Raw genomic sequence first — 13,674 nt, 5'->3', positions numbered from 1 at the left:
CACCATAGGAGTGGGAAATAGAAAATAACACGGGCGTAATGACGTCTTGAAAAGCGCCGGGGGACAAACAAAGCCTTGTGTGATTAAGTATAAACCAAGTGCATTCTCACAAAGCATTTCTCAATGTGTAAACGTAAATCGAGAGAATGGAAAATTTGAATTATATAGCTTATATCAGGAATAACGTACGAAGAAAAGCCAACGTGCAACACGGGGCGTGTTTGTGGTGACGGAGGTCTCTTCCGGGCAACTTGCGTACTCTTTTACTACACGCTCTAAAGTATGTACTTTTCCTTCAAGGAAATGAGTACGTACTTTCAGTGCGCAGTGTAAGTAGGCAAATTGGGATGCAGGGTGTGTTTAGTGGGAGTTTAGAAATGCAAAGATGCGTTAACGTCGACTTGTGAACGTGTAAGTCTAAGGCTTCGGCTTGCTTCAAATAATATTCATTCAGCATGCGAGTATGTTCATTGTGCCTTTTTATGTTCTCTTTTCACTTTAGATAAAATGGCCTCCAGTGACTCAAACATCAATGATGAAATAATGGAAAAGGTACGCGACAGATTTACTAAAGTAAACTTACTCACTTATCTCTTGGATGTAAGTGCGTTACCGTGGCAGTCTGGGAAAAGGCTTCACATGGTGAAATTTTCTCTATGTATAATTGTGGGAGAGAAATATGTGTTTGTGTGTGTGTGTGTATATTTAGATATCTGTCTAGCTTATCTCATTGTAATGTGATGTATAGTTAAAATGGTGAAAATTTTGTTTAAAGGTTTCATCGTGACCAATCGGACCAACCGTGGACATTTTGAAAGCCGGTATCTGATTTAAAAAAAAAAACAAAAACTGAATCGATTAGGATTATGTCCAGGATTGCGTTAGGATTATTGACGACGTCCAACAACTTGATCAAAGACTGACATTCACTGTACGGGGAAATCAGACTTGTATACCAAATTTTGGGCGATCGTGTCCACATAATTTTGGTGACTTACATATGAATGATTTCTTCAAGTTAAGGCGTCACTTTAAGTTAAACGTTTATTATACAGTTTCCATATTGATTACTATGGTTTATTTTTGTTTATGTTTTTTTTAAAAGTATTGCGAAATGTTGTTTTACAGCCCAGTTGTTCCACCGACGTTCCAAAGGCCACGCCACGCTCAAAAAGGTACGTTTTGTTTGTTTGTGAGTTCGCACTCTAACCACAGCGTGAGTTTGGATCCCACACCGGAACATCGCAGATAAGCTCGTGGTTTTCACCAAGATTTTCACGTGTCGCTAAAAGCATTGAGTTACAGTTTAAAGCTGTGATTAAAAAAAATATATATATATATTGTAATCGAAAATTAATAACATCTGCTCAATCAGATTTGAGAATTCAGCAGCGTTGTAGTATACATAATTTTAAATTAGCAATCAGGATGTTTAGATTTCCCTACACCAAAATATGGATAATAATAATAATAAGTAAATACTTTGGTTACGATGTCTGCACAACGTAGCCTTGAACAGTCGAATTCTATATATTTTTTTTTTCCACCATTAATTTCAGGAAACCTGCGGTCGTCACGAAGCATACAGTTGTAAACGAGCCCGAGTCCGCAGATGAGCGTGAGCAAGATTGCATCGCCGATAATACCGACGATGCCACGGTTATGGAAGAGATCCCAGAAGGTACGTGCTCTAACATGGATGTTTGACAGATGTACGCTCTGCTGTCGGCTTGTGTTTATTTACTCTGTGTCGGTTCTGTTTCACGCGCAGACGTGGTTATAGTGAAACCAGAACCCGTCAACACCGAAGGAAAAGATGAATTCAGAGGCCCGGAGTTCCGTAACAAGGGAGGGAGCAAAGTCAAAGAAGAGGGTCAGAGGAGGCGTCCTGGTGAGGCGTTGCTCCAAAGACGAGTGTGTTTGGAATAAGTGCATGACGTGGCTGATTTATTTGTTGTTCTGTCTTTTGCCCAGACGAGCATCTTCAAGAGATTAGGTGCTCAAGAGTCAATTGCACTGCGTGTGGCCAGCAAGTCAATCATTTCCAGAGGGACTCTGTGTATCAGCATCCTATACTCAAAGTTCTTCTCTGCAAAGTAAATATCACAGAGCCTCCTCCTCCACCGAGCATCAGCATAGCGCCGATGTTTCCACTGAACGGTTGGGGTTAACACTTTGTGTGTGTGTGTGTGTGTGTGTGTGTGTGTGTGTGTGTGTGTGTGTTTTCACTTTTCCAGTCCTGCTTCAAGTATTACACGAGTGACGACATCAGTAAGGACGACGACGGAATGGACGAACAATGCAGGTCAGTCTGCGAGACAGTCGGGCTCGAGAACAATCCAGAGTTTTGGGGGAGACGGTACCGTTAATAAGTCTGACCGGCACGCACACCCGACGATGAAACGTCCCGCTGTGAGCGCACGTTGTAGCTCGGTAGTAGAGACCCGACTAGCGCTAGGGTGACCGTTAGCAAAACAAAACAAAGCCGTATCGTATCCTAAGAGGGACATCTAATATAAGGTGACGAATCGCTTAATGTTGGTTTGATTCGGAGCTTCGGTTACTCTTTGGGAGTTTCACGCGTTCACGTGGGTTTCCTCAAGGTTCTCCGGTTTCCTCCCGACCTCAAAACCAAAAAAGATTACATGCCGTTATATTGTCTTATATATATATATTTTTGAACTGTATATTGCAGAGCATATTCATAAACATTTTATTTATTAACCCTTAATAAACTTTGTCGTCTTTTAGGTGGTGTGCTGAAGGAGGTAATCTCCTTTGTTGTGATTACTGTAGCAACGCGTTTTGCAAAACATGTATTCTGCGCAACCTCGGACGGAAGGAACTCTCCGGTATCATGAACGACGACGATAAGTGGCGTTGCTACGTGTGCCAACCCGAGCCGCTTCAAGACGTCGTCGCGGCTTGTGAGAAAGTCCTGCGAAACCTGGAGTGTATGAAAAAGCCGAAGGGGGACCACGATAAACTGAGACGTGACGGCACGAAGCACAAACGGGGCAAAGTTAAAAACACGGCTCTGAACGGAAAGGACGCGAATTCCGACGGATCGGGGACGCTGACCTTCTCCTATAAAACCTTAAAGGTTCCGAAAGAACTGCTGAAAAAGACGAAGAAACTGATCGAGACGACAAACGGCTTGAACAGCACGTTCGTGCAGTTCATCCAGCAGGAACCGGTCTACCTCGGCGACAGCGTTGTCCGACACAGGCATTTGAAAGCGTTCCGATCCGTTTTGGCCGACTTGAAAAAGGTCCACGCGACTTTGGAGGAGGCGCTCGACACGGAGTTCAGAGACCTGGAGGTCCAGAATGGAGAGGGGAACGGGTTAGCAGATAACGCCAGCGTAGCCCACGCGGTCCCCAACTCTGAGCATGTCGACCGGAGTAATAACGACGATCAGGTGGTTTTAGATGGCGCCGTAGATCAGGTTGCGGCTTCGTCGGAGGACTATGCGGACGAGGAAAACGTAGTTCCGGCTGACGTAGAAATGACGGAAGAAGCAGTACCCTCTGCGGAAAATCCAGAGGACGCGGCTGTAGAAAACGAAGCCAGCGCTTCAAAGGTTGTGAAGAGCGAACCCGACCGTGACGACGATGGCTCAGCAGCCGGAGAGGCGTCTCTTGACAAAGACATTGTGTCTGTACCACCGTCCGTTCCTGAGGAACTCTTTGAGATGGTTGAGAGACTTTCAGATTGCGTAAAACAAGAGGGTGAAAAGGACTCCCTCGATTCTACAGACAGTACATCGAGTAAGACCTCGCTGTCTGACAGGAAGTCACCAGAATCTGGTAAGAAGTCTGCAAAGGTGGGTAAAAAACTTATCGTAAAGCTCACCCCTATCCCTCTTAAAATTACCATTAAGAAAGAGGACAGCAAGTCACAGTCGAAAGAGAAGGACGGTGCTCTGTCACCAGATGAAAGCAGACGTTCCCCCAGGATGAAGACCACTCCTCTGCGCAAGGCGTCCGAAGGGAGGAGTAAGAGCAGGTCCGATGGTGCGCGAGCGAACGTGAAGGACGAAGACCGCGGCGCTACTTTGCAGATTCCGGTTTCCATCGGTCCGTCAGACTCCGACTCCGACGAAGTCCCCGAGGTCCTTCGGCAGGTAGAAGCCATGGAGGCCAGCTCGGATGAACAGGAGGCGGAGCCTAACGGCAAGGCTGCGGGCGACGACGAAGCGGAAAAGCCAGTCGAGCAACCCGCGGAAAAGTCGGCGAAGCGCAAGCTCATCCCGTCCTCCTCGGATTCGGACGCAGGCGCGAAGTCGTCCAAGACGAAGAAACGGGCCGCCAAAAAAAAGAAGGGTAAAGAATCCGATTCGTCAAACCACGACTCGGATCTCGAGAAGGAGATCAAGAGTTTAAGCAAGCTGAGCGCTACGAAGAGATCGTCTAAACGAGGCAAGAAGCAGGCGAACGAGGGCAAGAAGGACGGGGAAGACCGCAAGAACACGAAGGAGGAGGATGGGGGCAAGGAGGAGGAGGAGGACAATGAGAGCAAGAAGGAAGGAGGTGAGAGCAAGAAGGAGGGTAAAAAAGGTCCAAAGCGGTCGTTTGAGCGGAAACGGAGGTCCAAGAGGGGTAAAGAAAATGCCCCGAGAGATTCATCCTCGAGCGAGGAAGAGGAGGAGCAGGCAGCAGACTCTGGAGAGGATAGCAGTGATCAGCAGAAGATCAAACCTATCCTCGATTCTGCCATGCCCCACATGGATGCTTTCCATCAGTCATCAGGTCAGTCAGCTGAAAACGATCAGCTTCTTGTTCTTCTTTTGCTTTAGACGACTCGTGTATAGGAGCGAGCAACATGACAGATATATTACGATACTCGAATGCTCTCCGACAATATACAGTATGCATCATGGTATAGATTACTGACCGTTTAAAAAAAAAAAAAAAATAAAAACAAAGTTCTGTTACAAATCCCTCAAAAGTAAGGTATTTAACACTGAACGGCAGGGGGTCTGTTTAAAAGTTTTATTTGAATTTTTTTTTGGTCATTTTTAATATCGCAACATTTGAGTTAAAAAACATGGAAAACGTGACTAGTATCGTGATGTACAGAAGAAGGCTGTTGTGGCGCGTGTTACGATAATATAGGCCAATGCTTTTGTTTTCGCTACACACTCGACACATTGGGTTTCGAGATCAAAAGATGACAATCGCTTGCAATAACTGCATCAAGCCTGCGACTCGGTGACCTCAACGAACTGTTGTGTTCTTCCTTCGTCCGGGCTTTTACCGCGGCTTCTTTCAGTCGTTGTTTGTTTCGGGAGGTTTCTCCAGTCGGTCTGCTCTTCAGGGTGTGAAATGCTGCTCAATCGGGCTAACGTCTGATGATCGACTCGGTCAGTCGGAAACTGTTCCCCCGCTGATAGTCCTTCGTTGCGTCGGTGGTGTGTTTCGGGTCGTTGTCTTGCTGCATGATGAAGTTCCTCCCAGTTAGATCGGACGCATTTCTCTGTAAATTTATTCTTCTGCTACCATCCTGAGTCCCATCATCAATAAAGATTAGCGATCCTATTCTAGAAGCAGCTAAGTAAGCCCAAGCCATGACGCTACCTCCACCATGTTTGACAGATGAGCTTATGCTGTATGTTTTGGATCAATAGCAGATCTTTTCTTTCTCCACACTTCGGCTTTTCCATGACTTTGGCCGAGGTGAATCCTGAAACGTTACGGCTCGTCTCCATGTTTCCTTGTGAATTCCTGAAAGTCTGATGATCTGATTCTTACCGCTGATGAGTGGTTTGTATCTTGTGGTACGGGCTCTGAATTTCTGCACTCAAAGTCTTCTTCGAACCGTGGATTTGTGATGCCTTCACCTTTGCCCTGATGATGTCACGGTGGGTCCGGGGTTTTTCTTGAGAGCTCTCACGACGTGCCGGTCATCGTCTCATGCCCAATGCATAAGAAATGCCTTTCTCAGCTTCAAAACGGCTTGCTTTTCTCCTACAGACAGCTCTCTGGTCTTCATGTCGCTTTTTCCTTTTGTAATCTCGCAGTCTTGACGGGTAAAACCCAGAGCTCAAACCAAGAGTAGATGTTCAGAGCTATTAATTGTTTGAACAATCAATCTAACAGGACACACCTTGGTAACAAGAAACACCTGTCAGTCAGACGTTCCGATATTTATGAGCACTTAAAATAGATGGGCGGGTTCTAACACAATTCTGATCGATCGTTTCATAGAGGCCGTACATATAAATAAAATGTACGTATGTTTCCGTGCCATCCCTAATAAATATAGTAAATGTATATTATTACACGGCCAGCTCTGCAAAATAATTGGCACCCAATCTCTCCAGCTCTAAACATATTGGCGCCCTACACGGGCAGCTCTCAAAAGTATCGGCACCTATCAGAGTTTTGCCACGGCAAGCACCGCTCACGTTCTCTTCAGGAAATGTACATGTCTAGTTTATAGTAGGGTTGTCACGATACCAAAAGTCTAGTAGTCTGTACCGATAGCACCAGAATTACACGATACCAAAGTTGAGGTATAAAAAAAAATAATAATAATAATTTTTTAATTAAAAACTCTCCTGGAGGACATCCTCCTCTGGCTGAGAGAGAGATTAGTTATCAAACACTGTCTGATAATGAGTGGAGGTGCAGCACTCCTAAACACACACGCCCCTTATACTCTGAATGCAAGCATTAGTTTAAATTCACTGATATGGTGGCAGGCCAAAAAGATTTATTAAAAGCATGGACATTTGAAAAATTATTAGTGACATTAGGCTACATTTAGCCGACAGGAGACGGGCTGAATGGCGATGCATGCTGGTCCATTAGGAGGTAGTTTATAACACTGCAATGTGTTAGCGTCGTTGATAAATAACTGGCTATCGCTAACGTTACATGGAGCATAACGTTAGCTGGTTTCACGGCAACAATGCAGCTGCCTCAGACAAACATAATATAGGGCCGTCTTTCAGGTGCTTCGCCAAATTCCCCGGTGTTTCCTCGCCTCGTTTGAAATGAACGATAGCATCGGCTGCACACCGGCTTCAGAGCATCAATTCCATACCACCTTTCCTCTCAACGAGTCGCGGTGGAGCCAAACCTCTGTAGTTTTTCCCCGTGTGCTTGTAGTTGTTCTGCTTCACCACTTGTGGGCCGACTAAAACACTTGCGCGTATTTGCTGCCCCCATCAGGTCCGGAAGAATCGCAACCTCGGTACCTCCATTAGAAACGGTTCCCATTCGTAATCCAACACGTAAGGCATATCGCCATGATGCGACGTTCCCCAGCCGTATCGTCACTGTTAGCTAGGCTTGTTTTTTTTGTCGTCAGGTTTTTTTAAAACAATGTGTTCGTTTCCGAATCTTAAGTCCAGCCTCTGTCGTTTTAATCGTAAGTATTTTCTTTTCTGTACGTTATCGATGTACTGTCTTCTCACCATTTTTTTTTTTTTTCCTTCTACAAGGCAAATTTAATTGGACTGCGAAACCCACTAAAAAGTACCGTGTTTTCTGATGCTAATAATATCTTGTTCAGGAGACGAAGCTCAACTGAAGGAGGAACCCTCTCGGATGGTCGATGACGACGACGACCCTGAGAATAGGTACGAAATAAATAACGTTTCCCCACACGGTTCCGTTCAAGCCAGATGTTTGGTCTTCGAAAACCAGTTTCACACCCGAATCAAGTAGAGAGAGAAACGCGTCTTGGATCAAAACGCAGCGAGCTTGTTGAGTACTATCGGTTTCCAGACGCTCACCTCCTTCTGTAACGTAAACGCCGGTACACCTGCTCGTTCACACATTTTATGGCGATTGCGAAACATCGCCTGGTTTCTTTCGAATCTTTTTTGGTGAGTCTGTACCCACTGTAGGCTCAGAGTCCTGTTCCTGGCTGATGAGTGGAACCCTGATGTGATCTTCTGCCGTTGTAGATCATCCACCTCAAGGTTTGACACGTCGTGCGTTTCGAGATGCTTTTCTGTTCGCCATGGTTATTTTTTTTTTTCATCAACAAGGCGTTTCCACCCGCAAAGCTGCCGCATGTATTTAAAAAAAAAAGTTACTTGTCTTTTATATTCACTCTGTTCTGTTTAAACTCTCGACTCTGTCGTCCAGGAGATCGACGGTTTCCGAAATACTCGTACCAGCCCATCTGACACCAACATCCATGCCACGATCAGAGTCACAGAGATGGCACCATTTTTTATTTCCTCCATTCTGTTGGTTGATTTATGGTGAAGATTAAATGCAGCTCATGACCTGTATGTACACGATGTCATGCCCTGCGCTGCTGTCGTTCTGATTGGCCGAGTGAATAATCGCACAAACGAGCAGGTGCACAGGCGTCTCTATTAAAGTGGCCTGTGAACGCGTGTTAAGTAATGTCGCCGGAGGACGTCCGTGATGTTTACGTACACTGAATACACTATATGGCTAAATGTATGTGGACACCTGACCATGTGCCCCCCCCCCAAACAAAAACATCCTGTCCGATTCCTAAGAGACTAAATTTGCAGAGTTAGTCCGGTATTAACTACACACTCTTCCCCATGGGGAAAAGAAACTACTTCAATCTCAATAGGGTTTTAGTCGCATTCTGAACAAAGCTGTTTTGATTCCTGACTTCCTTTTTTTTTTTCTCCCTTTCAAAGAATTGCAAAGAAGATGCTGTTGGCTCAGATCAAAGCCAATTACTCGTCAGGGGACGACAGCTCTTCAGAAGACGAAGACTGCAAGAAAGACACCGAGGAAAAGTCTTCAGCTAAAGCGAAGAACGACGGCAGCTCCGAAGGCGAAGGTACGGAAGGGGGCGTGGTCCTGTTGGTAAAGAGCTAAAGAAAGCTGTAATAGCGTGTACCGAGTTGTTGTTTTGAAAACCGTGAGGCGCCATCACTTCACTGTTTACAATCGGTCTCGTTCCCCTCGAGCTGCCCGAGCGTCCGCGTCAGAGTGCGGCTCGGTTTAATCGAGCCGTTTGGCATTTGATCGCTCGTAGACGAAAACCTGTCTGATCGTCTCTGGATGAATTCTGACACGACAGAAAATGGGTTTTCTGCCTATAATGTACTTATTTAATGCGCAGGAGTCTCTAGCGTCGGTGCTTCTGTAACAGTCCGAGGTTAAGGTGTCCCTTCAAGCTTTTCCGAGACAGGAGTCGTCTTTCACGTCCAAGAAAAACACATCACGGTTCAGGATAACGTCGTTTTTGAAACTTTTTTTATACAGTGTGGTGGGGGGAGACTCCATTTTGAAGGGTTTCCCTCCATGCATCGCTTGTCCATCAGCTTTGGCGTCGTGTTGCGAAGGTTTGTCTTCTCATCTCATGCGCATGTGTGTTGTTTCCCTGACTGAAGAAGAGGAAGAGGACTCTGATTCCGGTTCGGAAGTGGACGTGAAAAAGGCCGGGCGGAGACACAAGCTGCTCCGCAAGAAGCTGACGCTGAGCGAGGGCGAGTCTGACAACGACAAACCGTCCAAGAGCAATAAAGAGGCTAAGAGAAGAGGAAGACGGAAAGGTTAGTGTGGGGTTTTTTGTTTTTGTTTTTTTTCTAAACCAAGCCTGACGTCCGTGTTTAGCTTCACGCAAAGAGCGTTCATTTGCAGATCAAGCTTTCTGTTTCGCTTCCTGTAGTGAGCAGCGACGAGTCCGCCGATTCAGACTTCAAACGCTCAGCCTCCGGTTCATCGAGCGAGTCGGCGCTGAGTGAGGAAGTGAGCGAGGACGATGAGGACAGCAAGAGTAACAAACGCAGAACGCGGTGAGGATGGATTCCGAGCTCGAGCTTTTGTAGACTTTAATCAGTTTATCGAGTTAAGCTTCTTATTGAAGCAAATAGTTCTGGTTGTTTTTATTTCTTTATTTATTTGTTTAAAATTCCCTTCAGTCTCGCCCGACCGATTTGATCCATTACGCTCGTAGCGATACCTGGCTCGGGGGGGGGGGAACGTGCCGTGCCATGTAAATCCCTTTCTGTACATTTTCCTTCCGACGCTGAACCCGATGAACGCTCTCTCGTAGATCCTCCAAAAAAACCGAGAAAGACGGCGAAAGGAGTTACCAGAAAGAGAAGAAGAAAAAGAGGCGGCGGATAAAAGTTCAAGACGACTCCTCCAGCAACAAGGTACCGTGTTGTGCGTTTGGCTGCTGGCGATCAGAGCTGTGTGTATGTGTGTAGTGTGTGTGTGTGTGTACGTGTTCGAGCGCGGCTTTTTCTTTTCCGCAGAGTGCAGAGGAAGGGGACGAGGAAGACGGAGAAGGGGACGATGAAAAGGGCACGCCGAAGGGCCGCAAGAAGATCCGCAAGATCCTGAAAGATGACAAGCTGCGCTCCGAGACCCAGAACGCGCTGAAAGAGGAAGAAGAGAGGCGTAAACGAATAGCCGAAAAAGAGCGGCTGAGAGAAAAACTACGTGAGGTGATTGGGGACTGGGAAGACTCTTAATCCTGAAACACTCTATCGGGGTTGCATTGGATAAAAAATGTAGAAAATTTTTTTTTTTTTTTTTTTTTTTTTTAAATGCATGTAAACGTAATAATTTTACTGTTAGCCGTGTTTTTTTTTTTTTTTTTTTTTTTTTTTTTTTTTTTTTTTTTTTTTTTAAAATTAGCTCTGCGATCAGACGTCTGCATTAGCATCGAATTTCATTTAAGTTGCGAGTTGTACATAACGGAGCTCTCGCTTGTTTAGACGATCGTGGTGGAGGAATCCTCGCAGATCGCCTGTCCCATTACTACGAAACTGGTCCTGGATGAGGATGAAGAGACCAAGGAGCCTCTCGTCCAAGTCCACAGAAACATGGTGACCAAGCTGAAGCCCCATCAAGTGGACGGTGAGTCAGGACGCATTTTTCTCCCAGGTTACGGCGTTCTCTCACGTGTACCGGTGCAATTTTTTTTATAAAGTGTATTGAATATAAAGCGAAGGTAGAGCTGCCTTTCTGACGCCTGGGTCTAAAGTGAAGTCATACAGAAGTTTTAAACCATGCTATAGTATCGAATATGAATATATATATATATTACGAAAAATGTTCTTTTGCATGTGTGTTTTGTTCTGCAGGCGTGCAGTTCATTTGGGATTGCTGTTGTGAGTCTGTGAAAAAGACTCTGAAGTCAGCCGGCTCTGGCTGTATCCTGGCTCACTGTATGGGTCTGGGGAAAACCCTTCAGGTAAAGTATTATGGACCGAACAGGTTTCATTCTTCAACATATTCGTTAGGGGAGCGTAGGGAGTTTCCTTTAATGGTGGAGGGGGACAGCGATCTTAATGGTCAACAAATTATTGGTCAGAAAATAGGCCAGAATTAAACAAATGCACCCCTGAGACCTCTTGTGCCACCATTTGCTGGTTGCCAGAATTAACTTTTAGATATATATATATATATATATATATATATATATATATATATATATATATATATATCTATATATCTATATATCTTGTACGCAAAGGTACAATCATGATAATGATAAACGGTTGGTGATAAAATTCCAACTCGTGTCTGGGTGTACAAAATGAAAATAAAGTCAAATAAATTAATCATTTTAAAGAACTCAAAGGAAACATCTGTCGCATAATAAGTTACTTTGATCTTTTTGTTTCATTCTTAAAACCATTAAAAAGGCCAATATTTTGCCATTTTGGGCTTGGCCGCTTTTTCTTTGTGTAGTGTATCAAAATGACCGTAAAAGCAGTTTGGGGGGGGGGATAAAAAACCCGTCGTCATGTGCATTAAAGATACTGCTTAACTGGCGATAAAGGAGTTTACTAGTCAGAATTACGAGATCAGAAGTAAATTAAGCGAGATCCGAGTAAACGAGGTCCGCTTTGGTGTCGTGAGCTGCGTCCAGTGTTCCAGCTGTTCTTCTCTTGTCCTGCAGGTGGTGACGTTTCTCCACACCGTGCTTCTGTGCGAGAAGCTCAACTTCTCCACGGCTTTGGTGGTGTGTCCCCTCAACACCGTCCTCAACTGGCTGAACGAGTTCGAGAAGTGGCAGGAGGGCTTGAAAGACGAGGAGAGCTTAGAGGTAGAGATTCGCCGTCGTGTAACGCCACAGACCTTCCCACCGTTTCTCGTTTCCTGCCTAACGCGAACTTTTAGCGCCGCAGTCGTGGGATTATTCCGAGGTCTCAAGAAACGATGAAAAAATTCGCAGTGTGTTTTTAAAGGCCGATTAAATTGTCCATTGCGAAGTGAATTTGTTGTGCTTATTTATTTGATTCGCAGTTAAAGTCAACAATCTACAACATTACTGTAAATAATATAACCAAGGCGACAGCCGTGGTACTTTATCGTGGGGGTTGTTAACACTGACGGTCTACAGAATGCTTATGTATCTCTTATATAAATCTTGAACGATCATGATACCAAGAAATCGGTAATTCAGTATCGATAGTAGCAAAAATCCTGACTGGAGCGTCCCTGATTTATTCGACAAGCAATTGAATTTTATTACTTTGTTTGTCTGGTCTTTATTGGTGGACCATCGGTGACCACCACCTTTACGTTGTTGTTGTAGTTTGTTCATTTTTTTTACACTTTTTTTTTATTGTTATTATTATTGTTTTTAAATGTCCAACTTTTCCAGTTATTTTCAAAACGTGCATCCAAGAGCTGAACGACGAAATAAAATCCTTAATACCGTTCTCAGAACGTCATACCGTCCATAAAATCGAAGCAGATCCAAATACGTTCCGACGCGTCATAAGATGAGATGAAATGACCATTTATTGACCTTTTATCGGTCGAGTAAAAGTTTGTATTTCTTTTTAATTTCGATAAGCGACTAAATAAAAACAGGTCTTAACGGCTCTGTGTGCTCTGAAGTAGGACTTCAGCTGTGCTCGTGCTCACGCGGTGTGTTTTTTTTATTTGTGTATCAGGTGACTGAGCTGGCCACGGTGAAGAGGCCTCAAGAGCGAGCGTACGCCCTGCAGCGCTGGCATGAAGACGGCGGCGTCATGATCATCGGTTACGAAATGTACCGCAACCTGACGCAAGGCCGCAACATCAAGAGCAAAAAGCTGAAAGAGACGCTCCAGAAGACCCTCGTCGACCCAGGTGAAGTTGAAAAATAAAAAAACGCGTACTCCAAATGCACGAGTCTGTACCCAGGATTGATTCTGGGCTTGTTATAGGGAAGGGCCTCGTCATTATAGCTTTCCTTCGAAGCCATGGATCAGTTGTGCAGTTCTATACCTGGGAAGATGAACGAACGAACGAACGAACGAACAATATTTATATATTCTGACTTTATTTTATTTTTCTTGGACATCAAACTTAAAAAGTTCACTTGACTTTGAGCCCCAGATTTTTGTAGGTGTATCAGAGATCCGTTCCCCGGATCCGCCCGGGCTATAAAAAAAAAAAAAAAAAGGGAAAAAAAAAAAAAAAGTGAAAACACCCAATGACTGTGCTTATGTTCCACATCAGGTTTTGGGTGGTTTGCAACCCCACCCTCAAACCCCTGTTTTTTATTATAATAATTTTTTTACTGATTTATTATTTATTCTTAAATGTCCCATTGCAGGTCCAGACTTTGTCATTTGCGACGAGGGCCACGTGTTGAAGAACGAAGCGTCGGCCGTGTCCAAAGCCATGAACTCCATTAAGACCCGGCGAAGAGTGGTGCTGACCGGAACGCCGCTTCAGAACAACCTGATTGAGTGTGAGTGACCGCTGTGCCTTT

At 44.8% G+C, this 13,674-nt stretch overlaps 1 protein-coding gene across 5 annotated transcripts in view; it reads left to right on the top strand.

Annotated features, from left to right (window-relative positions):
* The window catches only part of atrx (ATRX chromatin remodeler), a 40,013-nt gene that overhangs the window by 2,675 nt on the left and 23,664 nt on the right, over positions 1–13,674 (top strand). For all 5 annotated transcript variants that reach the window (XM_017473986.3, XM_017473987.3, XM_017473989.3 and 2 more), the window contains 18 exons: positions 503–552; positions 1,129–1,175; positions 1,560–1,681; positions 1,772–1,891; positions 1,975–2,096; positions 2,238–2,305; positions 2,752–4,751; positions 7,522–7,588; positions 8,639–8,784; positions 9,341–9,502; positions 9,619–9,745; positions 10,006–10,108; positions 10,211–10,402; positions 10,676–10,817; positions 11,045–11,154; positions 11,866–12,012; positions 12,869–13,046; positions 13,516–13,653. In XM_017473986.3, the coding sequence (XP_017329475.1) occupies positions 503–552; positions 1,129–1,175; positions 1,560–1,681; positions 1,772–1,891; positions 1,975–2,096; positions 2,238–2,305; positions 2,752–4,751; positions 7,522–7,588; positions 8,639–8,784; positions 9,341–9,502; positions 9,619–9,745; positions 10,006–10,108; positions 10,211–10,402; positions 10,676–10,817; positions 11,045–11,154; positions 11,866–12,012; positions 12,869–13,046; positions 13,516–13,653 (4,041 nt within the window). The remainder of the gene's footprint in view (positions 1–502; positions 553–1,128; positions 1,176–1,559; positions 1,682–1,771; positions 1,892–1,974; positions 2,097–2,237; positions 2,306–2,751; positions 4,752–7,521; positions 7,589–8,638; positions 8,785–9,340; positions 9,503–9,618; positions 9,746–10,005; positions 10,109–10,210; positions 10,403–10,675; positions 10,818–11,044; positions 11,155–11,865; positions 12,013–12,868; positions 13,047–13,515; positions 13,654–13,674) is intronic.

Source organism: Ictalurus punctatus, chromosome 8 (assembly GCF_001660625.3).
Source record: "Ictalurus punctatus breed USDA103 chromosome 8, Coco_2.0, whole genome shotgun sequence".
Classification (NCBI taxonomy): Eukaryota; Metazoa; Chordata; class Actinopteri; order Siluriformes; family Ictaluridae; genus Ictalurus; species Ictalurus punctatus.
The sequence above is the reverse complement of the archived record's forward strand: the minus strand, read 5'-3'. Positions and strand labels throughout refer to the sequence as shown.